Source organism: Panthera leo, chromosome D4 (assembly GCF_018350215.1).
Source record: "Panthera leo isolate Ple1 chromosome D4, P.leo_Ple1_pat1.1, whole genome shotgun sequence".
NCBI classification, from domain to species: domain Eukaryota; kingdom Metazoa; phylum Chordata; class Mammalia; order Carnivora; family Felidae; genus Panthera; species Panthera leo.
The window spans coordinates 57,132,985-57,152,769 of record NC_056691.1 but is presented as its reverse complement, the minus strand read 5'-3'; the positions used below and the strand labels follow the sequence as shown (position 1 = coordinate 57,152,769).

Here is a 19,785-nt window from a genome sequence, read left to right as displayed (position 1 = left end):
GAGGGAGAAAGAGAATTCAAAGCAGGCTCCATGCTGTCAGTGCAGAGACTGATGCGGGGCTCAATCTCATGAAATGTGAGATCATGACCTGGGCCAAAACCAAGGGTCAGTCACTCAACTGACTGAGCCACCCAGGTGCCCGCAAATTTAAAACTTTTGTGCATCAAAGGGCAATTAACAGAGCAAAAAGGCAACCCACAGAATGGGAGAGTGAATATATTTGCTTATCATATACCTGGTAAGGGACTTCTATCCAGAATAAAGAACTCATACAACTCAACAAAGAAAGACATGTACCCAATTAAAAAATGGGCAAAGGATTTCAATAGACATTCCTCTAAAGAAAATATAAAAATGGCCAATAAGCCCAAGAAAAGATGCTCAGCATCACTAGTCATTAAAGAAATGCAAATCAAAACCATAATGAGATACCACCTCACATCCATTAGTTTGTTATTAAAAACAAAACAAAAACACAGAAAATAAGTTTTGGCAAGGATGTGGAAAAATTGGAACACTTTATATTGTGGGAATGTAAAATGGTACAGCCACTGTGGAAAACAATATGCAGGTTTCTCAAAAAAGTAAACATAAAATTACCACATAATCCAGCAATTCCATTTTTGGGTATACACACAAAAGAATTAAAAGCAGGAACTCAAACATATCTGTACATCCATGTTCACAGCAGCATTAGTTACAATAGCCAAAAGGTGGAAGCAACTCAAGTGTCCATTAACAAATGAATGAATAAATAGGATATATCATATATACCGACAAATATTATTCAGCCTTAAAAAGGAAGGAAATTCAGATACGAGCTGCAAAATGGATGAACCCTGAAGACATTATGTTAAGTAAAATAAACTAGTCACAAATATATGATTTAACTTATATGAAGTATGAGTAGTCAAATTCATAGGGAAAGAAAGCAGAATGGTAGTTGCCAGGCTCTGGGGAAGAGGGAATGAGAGTTCTGTTTAATGGGTATGGAGTTTCAGTTTGAGAAGATGAAAACATTTTGTAGATGCATGGTGGTGATGGATGGATGACAATGTGAATATACTTAATGCCACTGAACTGTATGTATGCTTAAGAATGGTTAAAATTTCTCCAAAGAAGACATTCAGATGGCCAATAGACACACGAAAAGATGCTCAACATCACTCATCATCAGAGAAATGCACACCAAAACCACAATGAGATACCACCTCATACCTGTCAGAATGGCTAAAATCAAAACACAACAAACAACAATGGTGAGGATATGAGAAAAAGGAAGAACCCTCTTGTACTATTGGTGGGAATGCAAACTAGTACACCCACTGTGAAAAACAGTATGGCGTTTCCTCAGAAAATTAAAAACAGAACTACCCTACGATCCAGTAATTGCACTACTGGATATTTACCCAAAAAATACAAAAGCACTAATTCAAAGGGATACCTGCACCTCTATGTTTATAGCAGCATTATTTACAATAGCCAAACTATGGAAGCAGCCTAAGTGTCCATCAATAGATAAATGGATAAAGAAGATGTGGTATATGAATACAAGAGAATACTATTCAGCCATAGAAAAGAATGAAATCTTGCCATTTTCAACAACATGGACAGAGGTAGAGAGTACAATGCTAAGCAAAATAAGTCAGAGAAAGACAAATACCGTACGATCTCACTCATTTTTAGAAGTTATGAAACAAAACAAATGAGCAAAGGGAAAAAAAGGAGAGAAAGAGAGACAAACCAAGAAACAGACTTAACTATAGAGAACAAACTGCTGGTTACCAGAGGTGAGGTGGGTGGGGGAATAGGGAGAACAGGGTATGGGGATTAAAAAGTACACTTATCATGATGAAAATAAAATGATAAAAAAATGGTTAAAATGGTAAATTTTATGTTATATATACTTTGCCACAATTAACAAAAAGAGTTAATGTGGTACAAGGTTATCCTATGAGTTACACTTTTTTGTTAGAATCTACTCCCCCCATCCCACTCTCATTCCCACACCAGCCATCTCTTTCAGAGCCATGTTGATATCTGGCCATTCAAAATAATATGCTTATTTTGCATGACAGACTCATTTGACAGGTACTATAATATCATATGCCAATGTCTGAGTGGTTGTTTTCTGGGTAACCCAAACACTGATCAATCTCTACAGAGCCTGCCCTTACCCTAACATGCCATGAGTTGTCTCAGTCAAGAGACTTTTAATAGAGTGCTCAGTCATTGTGTATGAGTAACAGAAGAAAAGGGTGAGTTATTGTCCTAAGTGTGCAGAGAGAAAATTAGAACACATAAGCCTGCCCATGAAGTAGGGGTGCCAGATTTAGCAAATAAAAATACAGGACACGTTGTTGTTTATCTGAAATTCAAATTTAACTTGGCATCTTGTATTTTATCTGGCAACATGCTTAAGTACTGAAAGTTGAAGAGAAAATAAGTCAAATAATCCAGAGTGTTCTGGGCTCACTGAGGTCTTACTTAACAGGGAGCCTAAACAGGAAAAAGTAAAAAAAAGCTCCTTAAAATGTATTGGATACCCCTCTCCCCCACTCCAAAAATAAAAAAAGTATTGGTCTCCAGACACAATGCCTATGCTTAATCCAACTCAGAAGCCCCTCCCTGCTTTGGGTTTCTATGGTCCAAGACTTACTTTATAAAGATAGATCAGAGGATGGGAAAAAAAGAAAGTGAAAAAGGATAAATCAAAGCTAGAAATGGGTGAGAACATACTCAGCTTCCTGTTAGGCCTGGCCTCAAAAAGGGACTCAGCGTAAAAAAAAAAACAGAGGAAACTGGATTGTGACCTGGCTCAACGTGGAATAGAAACAATGGTGGTAGGTGTCCTGTGGTCATAGGAGCACAGTTAACAGAATACCTGGGATAGTGGTGGGCTCTCTCTTCCTTCCCCAAAGCCATAACACTGCCTCCTAAAAAACTCGAATCACTATTTTTACTGACTAATACCCTGAGCCCCAGTTACAATAAATGCCCGTACTGGTCAGGCAAGTACTTCTCGGCTTAACAACTCCTACAGCTTCCCAGCCATTTTTCCATCACTCTGCAAAATCATCTACTTCCTCACAGAACCTAGGTCAAAACTGAGGTCTTTGAACCCTGTCTTACCTTCAGGAATCTCAATCTGTTCAGGTTATCCTCCTAAGAATCAACAAAAACAGGTTTCAGGCTGTTCTTTGAGAATGCCATCTTTAAAAGACTCACATTCTCATCTATTACTACTGACCCTGTTCACATAGTGGTAATCCCTGCCTGACTCTGGCCTACCAAGATATAAAAGGCCCATATGGCCTCATCATACTACAGTAGAATTTAGGAATCTTTGATATCTATCACACTAGGCCTGCCTGGGATGTCTACCACTACGGTCCCTGAGAAGTGTGAGTGGGCGTACCCAGGAGCTAAAGGGTAAAATCAACAAGGTCCTTCATTCCTCAACCTGTCCTGAAGCACCAGCTGACTACACTGAGTCAGCTTTAAAGGCTGTGGCTGGTCTCCAGAATTTTTCCCCAGAGGGAGTAGTTAGTCGCTAGGGCAAGAGGAGCAGGTCACTTGGGCAAAGCTCTTTCAAGTTTATCTGGGCACCTCTAAGGTACTTACCAATAAGAATTTCTGCAGCTCCCAGCCCTCATTTTTATATATATATATATATATATATATATATATATATATATATATATATATTTGTAAATAGAACATGAGTGGAAAACAGATGATACATAGAAGGTCCTACCAGAATGAAATTAGATTCATGAATTCAAAGACTGAATATATTCAGTTTTAGGCTCCTGATATGAGCATCACAAGTAATCCCCCAGATGCTCTTCCTTTCCACCCCACCCCCCTTTCATATAACTGGAGACACCTTTCCCACCAAACCACTCTGCCTCACACCCTCTGCATTGGGCTCATTCATTCATTTATACACCCATCAAATATTTAACTGAGCTGATAACATGTGCCAGGCACTGTGCTTGGCGCTGGGGATACAAATGAATACTGTATCGTCTTTGCCTCCAGGATTGTCCCGAGCCAGCCCTGAGCACGGGATCACCGTGCCCTTCACAGCAGGTAAGTGCGGTGTCAGGGGACTGGCAAAACGTCAGGCCAAACATTTTCTAAGGTGAGAGTGACAAAAAGATCCTATTCTAGTTCAGGAAGATGACAACTTGGGAGCCAGGGGGCCAACGGGGCGGAGGGCACCGAGGACCCTCTGGGACTGGCTATGCGGAGGCCCGGGCTACAGTCCTGGGGTCGGGTGCTCGGCGGCCGAGATGCGGGTACAACGATGACAGCCGGGCGCGAGTCAGCTGAGGGGTGTCACCGAAGGGGCAGTTTGAGGAGACGGTTGGGGTGGATCTGGGGTGACGCCCAAAGGGATGTTTGGTCTTTGGGGCTTGAGGCTTCAGTGGATGGTAGAGGTGAAGTGTCAGGAGGAAGGAAGGTGGGAGTGGACCGGCAGGGTGGGGATGAAGAGCCACGGAGAAGGGCTGAGGGGTAGGGCGGCGGCACAGAGAGCTTTCCCCTAAGGGATTGTTTGGAACGTGAGGGCAATGGGTCTTCCGGACCCCGCCAGCCCCCAAAGAAACGTCCCTACCTCGTTTCTCTTCTCAGCGTGATCCTACGGTGCCCGCGGCGTTGGTGGAGGCTGCGGCGCGGCCGGCGGCGTCTCGCGCCCCTCTGGGGTCGCGTTGCAGCTGGGACAGGCCGGCGTCCCCCTCCTCTCCAGACGGGTTGGTAATGTCCGGTTCCCCCTGCAGCCGCGGCGCCGATGGTCCAATCTGGGTTGCCCTCATGCCGCCCCTCCGGACGGCGCGTTGGTTCGGTCCTTCGGGCCCGCGGTGTTTGGCCCACCTCCCCCGCTTCTCGCTGTGATGGGTGCAGCGAGTCACGCGCAGAGCTTTCCCGCGAGGGGAGCGGCGAGGCTTCCGCTGTGGCCCCGCCTTTTGCGGCCCGCGCCCCGCCCCTTCGGGGCGGTGCGCGGCGAGGCGCGCCTCGAGTCTTCGGGAACCCAGGTGACCCTGGGCGTGGGCCTAATGGCTTCGAAGACAGGTGTATCTGCGCACCCACTTTCGCCTAAAGCAGCAAGTCTCAACCCTGACACCTCGGTAGACCTTCTTAGGGAAAACGGAAAATGAAAACAGAGCAACAAAACCAAGGCCTGACCTCGGCGGAGACGGCTGAATCAGGATCATTGGGATGGGAGTGTAGTGGTGGTTGGGAGGCCCCAGGCTGTGATATTTTTTAAAGTACCCCATGCGTCACCAGGTTAAGAATCTTGGTAAAACCTGGAACTGTCAAAGACTCTCTCCTTTGACCCAAACTTTAGGATCCTCTGAGTTCTCTGCTGGACTAGGCCTGACCTTGGGCTTCCCCATAGAATCCAGTTTGAACAAGAATCTTCCTAAGTCAGTTTAGTTAGAATCCCCCACCTTTGGTATCTGACCACCCTTTGTATCTTACCACCCTGGTCTGCCTTCAAGCAAGAATTCTGTTGAGACCCTTTAGCAAGAATTCCCCTTACCCCTGATGTATCCTCTTAGCAATTGCTATCTATAGTCTGAATGTTTGTGTCTCTCAAATTCACACATGGAAATATCTCCGAAGGTGATGGCTCTAGTAGGCTGGGGCCTTTGAGAAGTGGTTGCAACGTGAAGGTGGCACCCACATGAATTGAATGAGTGCTCTTATGGAAGAGGTCTCTTAGAGCTCCCTAGCCCAATCCTCTAGGTGAGGATACAAGGGGAAGTCTGCTGCCCAGAAGGGAGCCCCTCACCCAACCAAGCTGCCACTCTGATCTCTGATTTCTAGCCTCCAGAACTGTGAGAAGTAAATTTGTTGTTTATAAGCTACAGAGTCCGTGGTATTTCATTATAGCTGCCTGCACAGACTAAGACGGTAATTTTCTATCCACTGACCCCTATACTGCTACTTGGCTAGAAAATCCTCCCTGTTCTTGTTGGTGTCTGAGTTGAGCTCAATCTCTCCCCCATTTGCAAAATCCCATTTCAATGGTCCCCATACCTGTTGTGATGCCCTTTAAGGTCTGCCTTACCATCTTTAACAAGTGTCATGAATAACTTTTTTCTTTAAGAGAACTCATGCTCTTCCTGTTCCTCATGGAAGGCAGGATGTATGTGGGACATTGAGGATCCTGTTGTCTCTTCCTGACAAAGGTCAGTGGGGGATGGGGTGGGAGGTGGGCAGGTGGTCATTCAGCAAATAATATAAATTCCCTGGGTTCCATGCTTCGTGAAAGTTAGAGACTGAGACCATATGCATTCACAGGGTTGTTGGCTCACAGTCAAGGAAGCAGATAAATGTCATGCTGTGTAATGCATCCTCAGGCTTCACAGAAGTGGTGTGAACGGAGTTTTGAAGAATGAATGGTAAAGGGTGTAGGGGAATCAGCATGTCCAAAAGAACACAGGGGCAAAACAACTGATATGCTTAAGGTGTGGGGTATAATGGAGAGAGCACAGCAGATACAGTCAGGGGCTTTTGAAGAGCTTCCTATGATATACTAAAGAGTTGGGACTCATTCTGTAAACAGTGGAGAGACACTGAAGGGCTTTATGCAGTGGGAGGAATGACAAATCAAATTTGAATTTCAGAAATAAAATTCTGGGGGGGGGGCGGTGATGTGGAGAAGGCTAGGGAGATTGATGAAAAGTTGTATGCTTGTACAGTTAGGTGGTCCAGGGTAGAGACTTAATCCAAACTAGGCCAAACAGAATCCCTTCCCTGAGAATTTGGAATTGGGGGAGAACTATACCCTTATTCATAGTTGGACTCACAATGGAAACTGAGATCTGTGACCATCTTTTACTTGCCAAATGGCCTGAGTAGCAAAGAAAAGCAGTTTGCTGAGAAGGATCAATCTGTTTCAAAGAAAGGAGCCAAGTGTAGACACAAAGAGGTTCCTGGGGGGCTTTCCAGCAGTGTGTTCCACTTTGGAGGCTCAGCTCGACTTCTACCCTGGGTTCATGGCACATCTTTCTATCATTTCATATAGTCTCATTTTTGTCTTCAATAAACAAAGATTACTTCCTGTTATTTGTGTTATGAGCTAATTTTTGAAAAGGTAAAATCATGAGTCTTATACAAATATAAAATAAACACATATTAAACTCACTAATTAGTGAGGGAGCTAATAAGAAACTAAAACCGGTTCAGATGAGGATTTGACTTTTATAAGTGTATTTTTTCTACCAGACAAAATTAATTTGCATCATCAGGAACAAGAATCGTTTGCATTGTCATGGATAGAAACATTTTGCATTATTACCAGTATTCAAACAGATTTGCACTTTCAAATTTCACTCTAGTAAGAGCATGGATATTGAGTTACAGGAAAGTAAAGAAACCAATTGAGACTCTGTAGTAATTATAATGAGAAGTGAGAGGATCTGAATTAGGGCAGTCGCTGAGGAGTTAGATAAAAGGAGATAGATTTAAGAGAGATTTAGAATATAGAATCAATAGGACTTAATGCTTAATTAAATGTGTTGTTGGGGGAGCCTGGGTGGCTCAGTCAGTTGAGGTTCCGACTCTTAATTTCTGCTCAGGTCATGATCCCAGAGTCCTGGGATGGAGCCAGGCATCAAGCTCTGAACTGAGCATGGAGCCTGCTTTTAAGATTCTCTCTCTCTCTGTCTCTCCTCTTTCTCCCTCCCTTTGCCCCTCTCCTCCCGCTGGTGCCCACTAAAATAAAAATAAGTAAATATAAATAAATAAATAAATAAATAAATAAATAAATAAATAAATAAATAAAATGTGTTGTTGGAGGCAGGGCGTAAAGTTGATCAAATGACTATGATGACTCCCAGGGTCCTCCAATGCTGAGTCTTCTCTAAACCTCTGAACGTATCTTGGATATGTATCTTGGAGCTAGAATTGCAGGGAAATGTTGGGGCTAAGAATTGTGCCCTTGGGGTACCTGGGTGGCACAGTCGGTTAGGCTTCCAACTCTAGATCTTGGCTCAGGTCATGATCTTGTGGTTCATGAGTTTGAGCCCTGTGTTGTGCTCTGCAACTAATGGTGTGGAGCCTGCTTGGGAGCCTGCCTCTCCTTCTCTCTGTCCCTTCCCTTCTTGTGCTCTCTAAACAAACCAACGAACAAACATAAAAATGTTTTTAAAGAATTGCTCCCTTGTTTCTCTTCTCCTGGCAGTGGTAAATAAATTATTTTTCCTGCAAGTTCCTAAAGAAAAGGTGCAGGGTGAGCCAGATGGTTCTGTGACCTTGCCCTGTTCCTAAAAGGCTGTAGATGAGGAAAAAGTCTAAACTTGGCCTATATAAACTGGAATTGCCTCTGGGTTTTTGCTATTGGCAAAAACAGGGAAAAAGATGTCCTTATGGAACCCAACTTCAGAAAGCCCCTCATGGGGTTCTTTCCTGCAATGAAATAATATCTTTGTTTCTCTTTGGACATCTGCTTATGCTTTTGCTACAGGCTAAGTATCTTGGCTCACTTACCTTCATACAGCAAATCATGGCCACTTTAAAATGGAGGCCCCACTTCCCGAAACTGTTCTTATCACTGACTTAGTTTCCCAGAGTTCTAATTCTAATTTCTAGAGAGAGAGAAGCTATAGTGAGTTATAGATCCACTCTTGGCCAGTTGTGGCTAGGGGTAGTGGAGTCAACTGGCACCAAACATGACCACCCAAATTCACCCCTTCACCAGGGGCTGTGTGGGGAGAGTCAGTAATCCATGAATTTCGTATCCTGCTTTTCAGAGAAGAAGCCATTGGGTAAATCCATAGGATCATTTGACAAACCAGTGCTTGCATCTTTGGTAGTCAACCCATGTTGTCCTTTGAGTCTACCTTCAAAATATATCCTCTAATCATCTACTTATTTCTCCACTGCTTCTATCCTCATCCAAGCCACCACCATGCCATGCCTAGACAACTGTAATTGCCTACTAAATAGTCTCCCTGATGTCACTTTTGCATCCCTATTGTCCAGAGAGTGGCCTGAACAATCTTCCAAACTGGCTTTAAAGCTCTCCACTGTTTCCCATCATATCTATCAAAACACCCTTCTCTTTGTGCATCATGTTTTGTCTACATTGGCGTCTTTTTCCTACACACAAAGATAGCTCCTATCTTAGGGACTTTTAACTAGCTATTTACTCTGCTTATAATGTCTTTCCACTATATTTTTGCAAGGCTAGATCTTTCTAGTCATTTATGTCTCATTTCACATGCCACTTCTTCAGAAAGGCCTTTTATGACTACTAAATACAAAGTAGCTCTCCCTTCCTTCTCACAGTCCCTCACTATTAAAGTATCTTCATAGCACTTATTATCTGAATGATCTTGTTTACTTTGTTATTGTTTCCCTTAATAGAATGTAAGATCCATGATAGTAGAAACCTTTTTGATTTTTGGCTTTCACTGTATCTCTACATTGAGAACAGTGCCCAGATCATAGTAGATGCTCAGTAAATACTTGTACATGTGGATGAATGTGATGAAGAGAGAGAGAGAGAGAGAGAGAGAGAGAGAGAGAAATTGGAACCTTGAAAGGATGGGATTTGTGGGATAGGGATGACTATAAAACCATTTTATTTTGTCTTCCACTCTTTAAACCCACTCCATAAGACTGTACACTTCATGAATTTTCTGGTCATTTTCAGGTAGCAACCAGTACTTGTCACTGCTTCACTTTATATATATAACTTCACTTTATATATATAGCTTCACTGCTATAATTAAAATAGCCAGACTAAAAAAATAATTCTTTAAACTTCAAACTTTAAAATTATGGCTTTTCCTATCTCTCAGCTTGGCCCTACTATAAATGCCCATGTTTAGTGGGAAAAGGGGGTGAGGATTAGTAGATGTCTATCTTTTCTCCCTTGCTTAGCTTGCTAGCACTCTCAGAGTTTGAGCAGGGTGGAAAGAGATGAGGAAGGTTCTTACTGGGCTAATACTACCACAAACTAGTTTTAGTGCTTGACAAGTATCTAAAGCTGACTCTCAAGGAGCCCTTTTGTAGGTTTTTCGGTGACACCCTCTCTGTTGATTGAGCTATTTCTCCTATACCTAGTTACTTTAATATGGGTGAATTCAGCTCTAGTTGGTCACTTACAACTCCTTTAGAAATCTCTATGAATTAAAAAAAAAACTTTACTTAAGTTTACTTTACATACAATAAATTTGCATATTTTAAGTGTACAGTTTGATGAGTTCTGACAAATATATACACCCAGGTAAATACTTCCAAAATCAAGATATAGAAAATTTACCTCATGTCCCTTCACAGGCAGTCAAACCCTCAGGCAACCTTTTGTCTAATTAGAAATATCTAACCATTTGACAACAGATCTATTGCTTCCTTCTGCTGACATCTCAACTTTTCAGATCCTGTCTCTCTGACAGGATAAAGAAACCCTAATTAGGTCTGTTACATGGCCCATATGTGGTCTATGGGGAGTACCCATGCATCCCTTTGTCCTGAAAAATAATGGGGGCATAGGCCAGTCTCACCAGCCACCTCTTTTTGCTCTTCCATAAAAAAGGTAGCTAGGGGCGCCTGGGTGGCGCAGTCGGTTAAGCGTCCGACTTCAGCCAGGTCACGATCTCGCGGTCCGTGAGTTCGAGCCCCGCGTCAGGCTCTGGGCTGATGGCTCAGAGCCTGGAGCCTGTTTCCGATTCTGTGTCTCCCTCTCTCTGCCCCTCCCCCGTTCATGCTCTGTCTCTCTCTGTCCCCAAAAAAATAAATAAAAAACGTTGAAAAAAAAAAAATTAAAAAAAAAAAAAAAAAAGGTAGCTAATTGTTCTCCTGCTTTTTAGATTTTCCAGGTATGAGTTAGGTATGAGTTCTCTGTAACCCCAAACACATTAATCATATCAATTTCTCCAAAGAATTTCCTTAAAACCCTCTCAACTTGAACTGAACTTGGGATGGGACTCAAAGTCCATTAGTAATTCTCTCTAAAGATCCCTTATCAATGTCTAAATTTCTGGCCTTTTTCTCAAGGTGGGTGAGGTGATTAAAAGTTGCACACTTATTTTTCATACCCCCCTTTCCAAGTCTTGCATGATCATCTCACCCTTCAGTTTGGAACGTGGCATGTACTGTCTTGGATCCTCAGCAGAGACTGAGACTCAAATCTCCCAAGATGCACATAAACCACCAGGAGAGGATGCTGATTCTTCAGGAGCTTTGGGGGATACTATAGGTCCAAATTGTATTCTTACAAATGCCTTATAAGGGAGACCATGTGTGACTATGTTTCATAAAAAGAGACCTCTAAAGTATAACTGAACACTACATACCAAAGGATAAGATTTATTTTGAAAGGACAGGGTAAGAGGCAAGTTTAGGACAAATAAAAGGTAGTAGATTTAATTTACTCATTCACTGAAAAACATTAATAATCTAAGTGCCAGTACTGAATACCAAAATGAAACAGAGTTCTTGTCCTCAAGGAGATCATCATGGCCTAGCAGAAAAGACAGATAAGTAAATCATAATTAAAAGAGGCATGTGAGTGATAATACATTCAAATCTTGAGAACTGAAAATAAGAGAAATATACAAGGTGGTCTAATATAAGGAAGGTCTGGTCCAAGGAAGAGGCACCCAAATCAGAATAGGAGGTTGGGTGTCAGTGAAGGCTCCCAGAGGAAGTGACCCAAAGCTGAGAGTGAAGAGCAGATAGACATTAGCTAGACAAAGGAGGGAGGTGTATTCTAAGAGGAGAGAATACAAAGAGCCAAAGCATAGAGGCTTCTGAAGACAATGGAACCTTTGAGGAATTACAAATAGTTTGATATGGCAGAAATGAGAATAGGGGTGCCTGGGCGGCTCAGTCGGTTGAGCGTCCAACTTCCGCTCAGGTCATGGTCTCACAGTTTGTGGGTTCGGGCCCCATGTGGGGCTCTGCGCTGACAATTCAGAGCCTGGTGCCTGCTTCAGATTCTATGTCTCCCCCTCTCTCTCTGCCCCTCCCCCGTTCGTGCTGTCTCTCTCAAAAATAAACATTTAAAAAACTTTTTAAAAATGAGAGCATATGCAGCAGAAATTGGTGATGAAGCTAGAGAGGTAGGCAGCACCCAGGTAGGAAAGCTATGATGAGTCATTAAAGGTTTTTAAACCAGCAAATGACATGATCTGATTTGTATTTTAAGAGGTCATTCTCTGTGGTATAGATAATGGATTGGAAACAAGCAGAATCAGAGGCAGGGAGACCAGAGAGGCAGATGTTGCCGTAATCTAGGCAAGAAATGATGACAGCAATGGGACTGGGGAGGATAGTAAGGGACAGATTTGAAGACATTTCTAAGAGTAAATGGAACTTGGTAACAGAATGGATTGGATTAGAAGAATGAAAGGGAGGAGTCCAGAAAGACTTTGAGGTTTCTGGTTTGAGTTAGTGGGTGGTGATGCTGTTCGGGGAAAGAAGAAAAACAGGCAGAGAAGCAGATTTCAATATCCTTTCATTTCATTTGTTCATTAATTCAATAGACCTTTACTAAAGGCCTATTATATGCTTTGAATAACAAGTGAATCAATGATTACAATGTCCTGTGATAAGTGTCACTGAAAGAGGTATACACAGGAGAGCAATTAAATAAATAGGAAGGGTATGTAAGTCACACAGAGGCATTAGGGGAAGCTCTTGGAGGAGACTGCCTAATCTAATCTTCCAAAAAAAAAATCGGGAAATTCACAAAACATACAATTCACCATTTTAAACTATACAATTCAGGGGGCATTTAGTATATTCACAATGTTGTTTGACTACCACCTCTATCTACTTTCAACTGTTCTGAGATTTGAAGGGTGACTAGGAGTTTGTTGGATGAAGAAGAGGGTGAGGGAAAGCATTTTAGGATATGAGAATAGCATGTTTGATGACATGAAGACCAGAAGTGGCATGGCTAGTGTGAATGCACATGGGGGAGTAGTGTAAGACAAGGCTAGAGAGGGCCCAAAAATAAAATGTCCCAATTTTAGCTTTATCCAGAAGATATGGAAAGCCACTAAAAGGTACAAACCTGGGGTCTGACATGACCAAGTTTGCTGTTTATAAAGACTACTCTGGAAGTAGTACTGGTGATGCTTTAGACAAGGGGAAAACCAGGAACATGAGTTGGGAGATTTTATGCAGTAATCCAGATGAGAGGTGATCAAAGTTTGAACAAGGGCAACGGTGGTAAAAATGGAGGGAACTGAAAACAAGACACAATAAAGATGCAGAATTTACATTACCTGATGACTTGTAAGACATCAGACTAGAGGAAGAGTATAGGATGATTTCCATCATACTGTCTTGGGTGACTGTGATGAGGGTGATGAAATTCTGGGGTAAAGTTCTGGGGCAAAATAATTAATATATGTTGGTGGACTGAGTGTGAATTTCCTAAGATTCAACTAAATGAAGGATTTCAGAATCAGTTTAATAAATGGATCTGGATCTAAGAGAAAGAGCTGGTAAATGAAGTCATGCATCTGGATGAAGTCACTCAGGAAAGATACTGAGAAAGATGTGCAGAGAACCTGGTACTGAACTTTAGGAACCAATATTTAAGGTGTATAAAGGGGAAAAAGCTATATGGTTAAAGGATGTGGTCATACTGAGGTATGAAGTGAAATGGAGCTGAAAAAGGAGAGAAAGTGGGTGGGGAGGGAAATATTAAACTAATTTGAAGGGGGAGGGTGGTGGGGACCTGCGGGCCAATGATATTGCTTGGACTATGTTATTGTCACTGGGGTCCAACAGATCATACAAATCTCTCCACTCCAAATTAAGCAATTTATTACTCCATAAACTTCTCAGAAACAATTTCCCAAGTACATACAATTTCTTCTCTAAGTAATTTTACGGAATGAAGACATGTGTTCATCAATTATGACTTATATCCCCTCAAGGCAGGAACCACCTCTTTTTTTTTTTTTTTTTTTTTTTTTTTTTTTTTTTTTTTATCCAGAAACTCCTTCAGCTTCTTATGACCAGCTTTTCATAACTGCCTCCTTTTGCTACCCAGGGCCAGCAAAAAGATTCACCCTGAATTCCCCAGATAAACCTGAGAAGGGTGCCTGGATGGGATATGTTTGTGTGGGACCCTGGAAGGTTTATGGTTACTCTGGGTATGGAAAACAGAGCCCAAAGTAAGATTCTTAAGTCATATTTTCTTTTCCCTTTCCTATATTGCATCTCTTCACCCAGTACTTTCATATTTTCTTGTCTGGATTAAAACTTGGAAGGGTTGGTGGAAGGGAGGCCTGACATTGCTTTTTCTTGAAATGCTGCAACTCTGACAGATATCTGGGGGCTCTTTCTTTACCTTTCCTTGCCTTACCTGGACACAGCCTTCTAGGGAATGAAGCCCCTGGAATGAGAGCTAAAGGGCAGGTTTATGCTGGTTTCCCCAGGGCTCAAATCCATCCTTATTAAGTTGTATGAATACAAGAGAGGAAGAGTAATGACTGATTCCTTTGAGATTTCCCTATGGATCTCTACTTTTTAAAAAGAAAGCTGTTTTTCTTGGATACCCTAGACCTCAATATCTTGCCAGAAGTGATGAGGGCCCCAAAGCCTTGCTTGTGCGAGAATGCATAGGCAGAATGTCGACAGCTTGCATATTTCAGTTTGGTCCGGGTTGGGGGTGGCAGTGGAAGTTTCGTGGAAAGATGAATTCTGTCCATAATCTATAGCCAGAACATGAAGGACAGTGTTTTTATCCACAGAGGCAAAGGCAAAGAGGGCCATGAATTATATCTGGGTAGATTCCTTGATCTACTCACCTTGTCCACGTTGACAGGCCAGAATAGTGGTTTGAGAAATTGGTACCCAATCACAGGCAAAATACAGAGGATCACGCTGAGGACAATACTCAGCCACATTTGTGGCAGGTTCAGAGTGTTCCTGGCCACACCTGTAAACAATGAGCCAGGAGGGGGAAAGGCTTAACCAGAGTCTAGACGAAGGGGGCTGTCAGCCAGAACTTAGATAACTCTCCAACCCAAAGAAGGAAGTTATTGGTTTGGAGACCATTTAGTCTCCTAATAACATAAATGCAAAAGAATTCGAGTGAGGTGCTTTTCTACAGGCAAAGTCACTGTGAATTCACATGCCTCTGTCTCCCTCTAAAGGCTGGGCAGGCCAGGAAAGATGGGGGTAGGTTACAGGAATCCTAGAACATTGGCCTAGACACAAAAATGGGATGCAGGATTTTGGAGGGGGGGAAAATGAGTGGCTTGATGACAGATGAGAGCCAGCCACATCTAATATCTACCCTCTCTATATTTTGCTCCCATCAAAGTAGAGATGAGAGATAGGAAAATTAATGTGGGAGACAATAAGGCAGTATGCCACAGTAGAAAGGATGTTGGACTGGGAACCAGGAGAGCTAGATTTGAATAATTTTTAAAAACCTGCAGTCTCTAAAATGGTGCTAATAATTCTTGCTCTTTGTACCTCATAGGATGCTTACAAAAATCAAGTTAGATAAGAAATTTGAAAATATCTCAGAAAATCTAATAGGGTAAAATATTCCCCCAGCTAGATTTTGCGTCCTTTTAGGGCAGAGACCATGTCTTATTCATATCTATATCCACAGAACCTAGCACATAGTAATATGTGCTCAGTGAACATTTATTAAACAAATGTATTTGAGTCACACTCCTCAACCCTACCCCCAACCTCCTTGCCACATACTGGGTGGGCATAGCCTTACCTAGGAATTGGAAGACGTTGGGGAACATTAAGCACAAGCCATCACTGTACAGGAAGAATAAGATGCAAAAGTAGAAACCCAGGCTACCCCAGGTGAAGATGTGGCTTATCATTGTCCAGTAGGTTGTCTCCAAGGCAATCTGAAAAGCACCCTCTTATGTGCAATACTCTACAATCTGGGGCATATCGGCCACCTCCCTTCTCCAGTCCCGTAATGGAGGATGATCCCTTCCCACCTTCCCTCCCTCCTTCTTCTTTCCCTTTCTTCCAGACAGGCTCCCCACCCAATCCCCTCCCTACCACCCCCCACCCCCCAACACTGGCCACACCTGCATTGTGACCACCCAGAGCAAGGAGGTCTGCACTATCAGGGAGAAGGACTGGTAGTCGGAGATTTCTTTCCCATCACTGCGCACTGAGTTGTAAATGGTCCCCATAGGGATAAAGAACAGGATGAAGGAACTGTAGATCCCATGCACTAAACACTTCACAAATTCCTTCTTGTTGAAATAGAGGTTGTGCTGGCCTGGCTCATACAGCTCTGGGAAGCGTAGACTCCATGTTTCATTCACGTCCTGGAAGCACCAGAGGGTAAGGAGGAAGGCTCAGGGTCTCACCATAGAAGGTCCCATCTCCATCAGAGTAGAAGCTTCTCCCCCTCACTGAGTCTGCTGCCAGGCTGCCTAGGAGCTTTCTCATGGATTACTTGAGAAGTGGAACCAGAGAACAGAGCAGTGACCACAGACCCTTCGTGAAGTCCCATACTCTAGGCAAGGATCTAGGTAGTTAAAGAAAGCTAAGAGAAGTTCAAGTTGGTGGTAAGGACCTGGAAGCAGTTAGGATTGCAGAGTTAAGGGGGTAATTAGGGTTGGGGTAGCTGGAAGGGAGGACAGGAGCTTGGGATGGGGGGCAGTTGGGACATGAGTCCCCAGTTTTAAGTGATCCCTTAGTTGAATATTTTTTATCAAGAGCCAGTAAAAGGAGAGGGGGAAGCCAGTGGGGACCAGTTAGTCCCATGGAGGTGTCCATGTTCTGTGATGCTCCTCCCATTCCTATAGCGACTGGTGAACTCAGGTGACAGGATTCCAAATATGGACGCCATTGGATCTTCTTCATCTCGAGACTAAATCTGAAACTTTGAATAACAAAGCTTGGGGCTTGTTTTTGAGAGGTTTTGGGTCCCTAGAATTAGCCAGATTAGTTGAAGCTAGATAGGACACAACTCATCCCTCTAGTTGCTCTGAGGCTAGCAGCTACTTCATGGAGAATTTTCCTTCCTACCCTGATGGAGACCAGGAACCATGATCCCATGATGTCCTCTTTTGGCTATTTTATTCCTCTTTGGAGGCTTCTATTCTATTCATTGTGCCCAAGACTGGAGGTTGGGGTAGAAAAGGAGGGAGAGGTATGGTACCAGGACCCCCAATGCCCAGGAAATTTCTGACAGGGATAGATGGTATCCCATAGGCTGACTCCCTAGGACTCAAAATATCATACCCACATTCCCATCCATGGCCTTTAGGACTCTCACCTAGGCCACCTTGCATTGGCTTATCTTATTATCTCTATATGGGTCTCTCCTTTCTTGAAGCCCCTTGCTTTACCTAGTCCTGCCCTAATAACTCTGTATCCTTTCACTACTGTTATGCACACTCAATTTACTATAAGACACAATTTCCATGTATCTCTATAAAGATAAAATTGAACACAGGAAAACTTGGATTTATAAAACTAATGATTATTTCTGGGGAGAAGGATTCTTTATCTTATGATACCTCTTCAGGTGATAAGTTCCCTTCCTTGCCCTAGAAATTACATTTATAATTGACTTTGTAGAACTCAGCTCTTTTTGTCCTCCCCACTCTTGGGAATATTCCTCAAGGGCCTAGGGGCTTTATCCCTGACTAAGAGGCTTGCTGCTGGTCTTACCTGGTCAAACAGACTCAAGCCCAGGACAGGGAGGGAGGTGTAGACAAGGTTGTAGAAAGTGATAAACCAGGTATCATAAACAGTCTAGAAGAATACCAAGGAGATTTCTTAGATTCCTCTCTTTTCCAAAATCCCAGCTCTACCTCCCAGGTTCAAGAGAGCCCCATTTGCCCCCCAACTACCTAGCACTATACTAACCTAAAGCAGGATTTGGATTTCGGAAATCTGACAGAGAAGGGTGACCCCAATCTCTATTTGGTCATACTCTATTTAGAACCCTGGGTCTCAGGCTGGACAAGGCCATATCAAGTTTGGTTGTGGCCAACCCTACAAGGTTAGTTGGATCAACCCTACTGCCATGACCTGAACGATCCATGCCTGCACAGAAAAGATCCCAAGTGCCTGCTAGGGAATGCTAGCTGGATCCCTGCACTCTCAGGCATATAAGCCTCTGGCGTCTTTTTATCTGATTTATGGCATTCAGTAGCTTCTATTACACTGGACACTTTCTAACACTAGCAAGTAGAATAGTCCAATGATCCTCCCCCAGCTGGGTGCTCCATCCTGGGGCCTAGAGAGGGCTCCTTTACTAGCCACAAGAGGTCAGCAAAACACATACATACACACACACCTCTCAGAAACTAGAATGGCTTTGCTAGACACTGGGGGTATACAAGTCTACTACTTTCAGCTGACCAGTCTGTTTCCCTCAGAGCCCAAGGTAACAAAGGTGCTAGAGATCTCCCAAGATAATCATTCCTGAGGTTACTTTTCTTGGGAATCCTTGAGAACCCTGAAAAACTTCTCATAGGAAAATGGATTCCTTGTAGAACATAAATATCCAGGTGTCACTTTTCCCCACTATTATGGGGGAGATTTAATACTCAAATGTGAAATTAATTCATTAGAGCAACAACAATTCATGTCTGGGGCAGGGAAAAGGGGGATCGTGGTGGGGAAGTAGAAGTAAAGGGAAGCTGTGTTTTGAAGTATGGCTACAGGTAAACCCCATAGTCACCCTGTCTGGCAAGTCTTTGAGGCTTAGCCTGTTCCATAAAGATTACTTTGGATGATTAAAAAAAAAACCCTCCAAGATCCAAGCATTTCCCCATATTATCTATGTTTGGAAACTATGTCTCCATGTAAGGTCAACGTTGAAAATATCTTACAGGAGAGTTTTGAAGGTGAAGTCCAAGTCAGAGCTAAGCCAGAAAAGTTAGGGTATGGAAATATAAGTTTAAGTGTTAAGGTTAGTAGATGGGATCACCATGGATAAGGAACTTTATGGATGGATGGCAGCATATCATACATTGGTCTCCAGACAAGAAAAAGGGTCTGAACTGGCTAAAGTGGAGGGTGAGTAGAGAAGACCCAGCTGACCAGAGTGGGGAATACCACCTGACCTCCTACCTGTGCAGAGAACCCGCTGAAGAAGGCATACCAGAAATGCACCAGGGTGAAAGCAAAATTTTTGTAAAAGAAGTAGCTGAGAAACTTGCACATGCGATTATAGGACCAGCGGCCATGGACCAAGAGTAGACGCTGAAGATAGCGGAACTGGGAGAAGGCATAGTCGCTGTTGAGCATGGCCTGCATTCCCTCCTGGCCGCTGATGCCAACCCCAATGTGGGCAGCTGCAAAGAAATCCCAGAAGCTTCTCAGCCACAGAGCTTGTCAGTTGGGCTACCAGCCTGGGAAGTGTAAAAGAAAGTCTGAGATCATGTTGTACAAATCCCTTATTTTACATTTGGAAAACACTGTTAGGCCCAGCTCAAAATGGCACTTAGTGGAGCCTTTTTCTCTTGAGTGGATTGCCCTTTTCCTTTAGTGGATTGTCAGAAAATAGCTCTTTCATCTACACTTTGTTTTGGATGCTGCCACTCAAGAATGCCTGGCATGGCTAGTACTAGAAAGCTCTCCTGGATGGTCTTTGTACCTCCTACAGCCATCTGGGCTCTTTCCTGCTGTCCAGATGCTGAGGTAAAAATTTCTTGTTATCAATAAAAACCACACTCAGATATCACCTCACGCCAGTCAGAGTGGCCAAAATGAACAAATCAGGAGACTATAGATGCTGGAGAGGATGTGGAGAAACGGGAACCCTCTTGCACTGTTGGTGGGAATGCAAACTGGTGC

The 19,785-nt window shown here is 43.1% G+C and overlaps 2 protein-coding genes and 1 long non-coding RNA gene across 10 annotated transcripts in view; 1 reads left to right on the top strand and 2 right to left on the bottom strand.

Annotated features, from left to right (window-relative positions):
• RUSC2 (RUN and SH3 domain containing 2) overlaps nucleotides 1-4,913 on the bottom strand; it is a 67,058-nt gene extending 62,145 nt beyond the window's left edge. For all 3 annotated transcript variants that reach the window (XM_042914343.1, XM_042914342.1, XM_042914341.1), the window contains exon 1: nucleotides 4,622-4,913. The gene's annotated coding sequence lies outside the window, so the exon portion shown is untranslated. The remainder of the gene's footprint in view (nucleotides 1-4,621) is intronic.
• On the top strand, nucleotides 3,543-4,655 carry LOC122205690. The gene is made up of 3 exons (XR_006196199.1): nucleotides 3,543-3,616; nucleotides 4,045-4,095; nucleotides 4,639-4,655. It is a non-coding gene; the product is annotated as an uncharacterized LOC122205690 (long non-coding RNA).
• Nucleotides 4,914-6,216: 1,303 nt separating the features above from the next.
• Nucleotides 6,217-19,785, bottom strand: part of LOC122205554 (phospholipid-transporting ATPase FetA-like) — a 107,251-nt gene continuing 93,682 nt past the window's right edge. For 2 of the 6 annotated variants that reach the window (XM_042914015.1, XM_042914017.1), the window contains 6 exons: nucleotides 19,060-19,283; nucleotides 17,650-17,733; nucleotides 16,050-16,295; nucleotides 15,722-15,860; nucleotides 14,790-14,920; nucleotides 13,951-14,693 (listed from right to left, as the gene is read on the bottom strand). In XM_042914015.1, the coding sequence (XP_042769949.1) occupies nucleotides 14,502-14,693; nucleotides 14,790-14,920; nucleotides 15,722-15,860; nucleotides 16,050-16,295; nucleotides 17,650-17,733; nucleotides 19,060-19,283 (1,016 nt within the window). In that variant the 3' untranslated portion in view covers nucleotides 13,951-14,501. Of the gene's footprint in view, nucleotides 7,052-11,352; nucleotides 11,483-13,950; nucleotides 14,694-14,789; nucleotides 14,921-15,721; nucleotides 15,861-16,049; nucleotides 16,296-17,649; nucleotides 17,734-19,059; nucleotides 19,284-19,785 lie in introns of those variants that run through there. The other 4 variants (XM_042914020.1, XM_042914019.1, XM_042914018.1 and 1 more) reach the window with 4 other exon arrangements.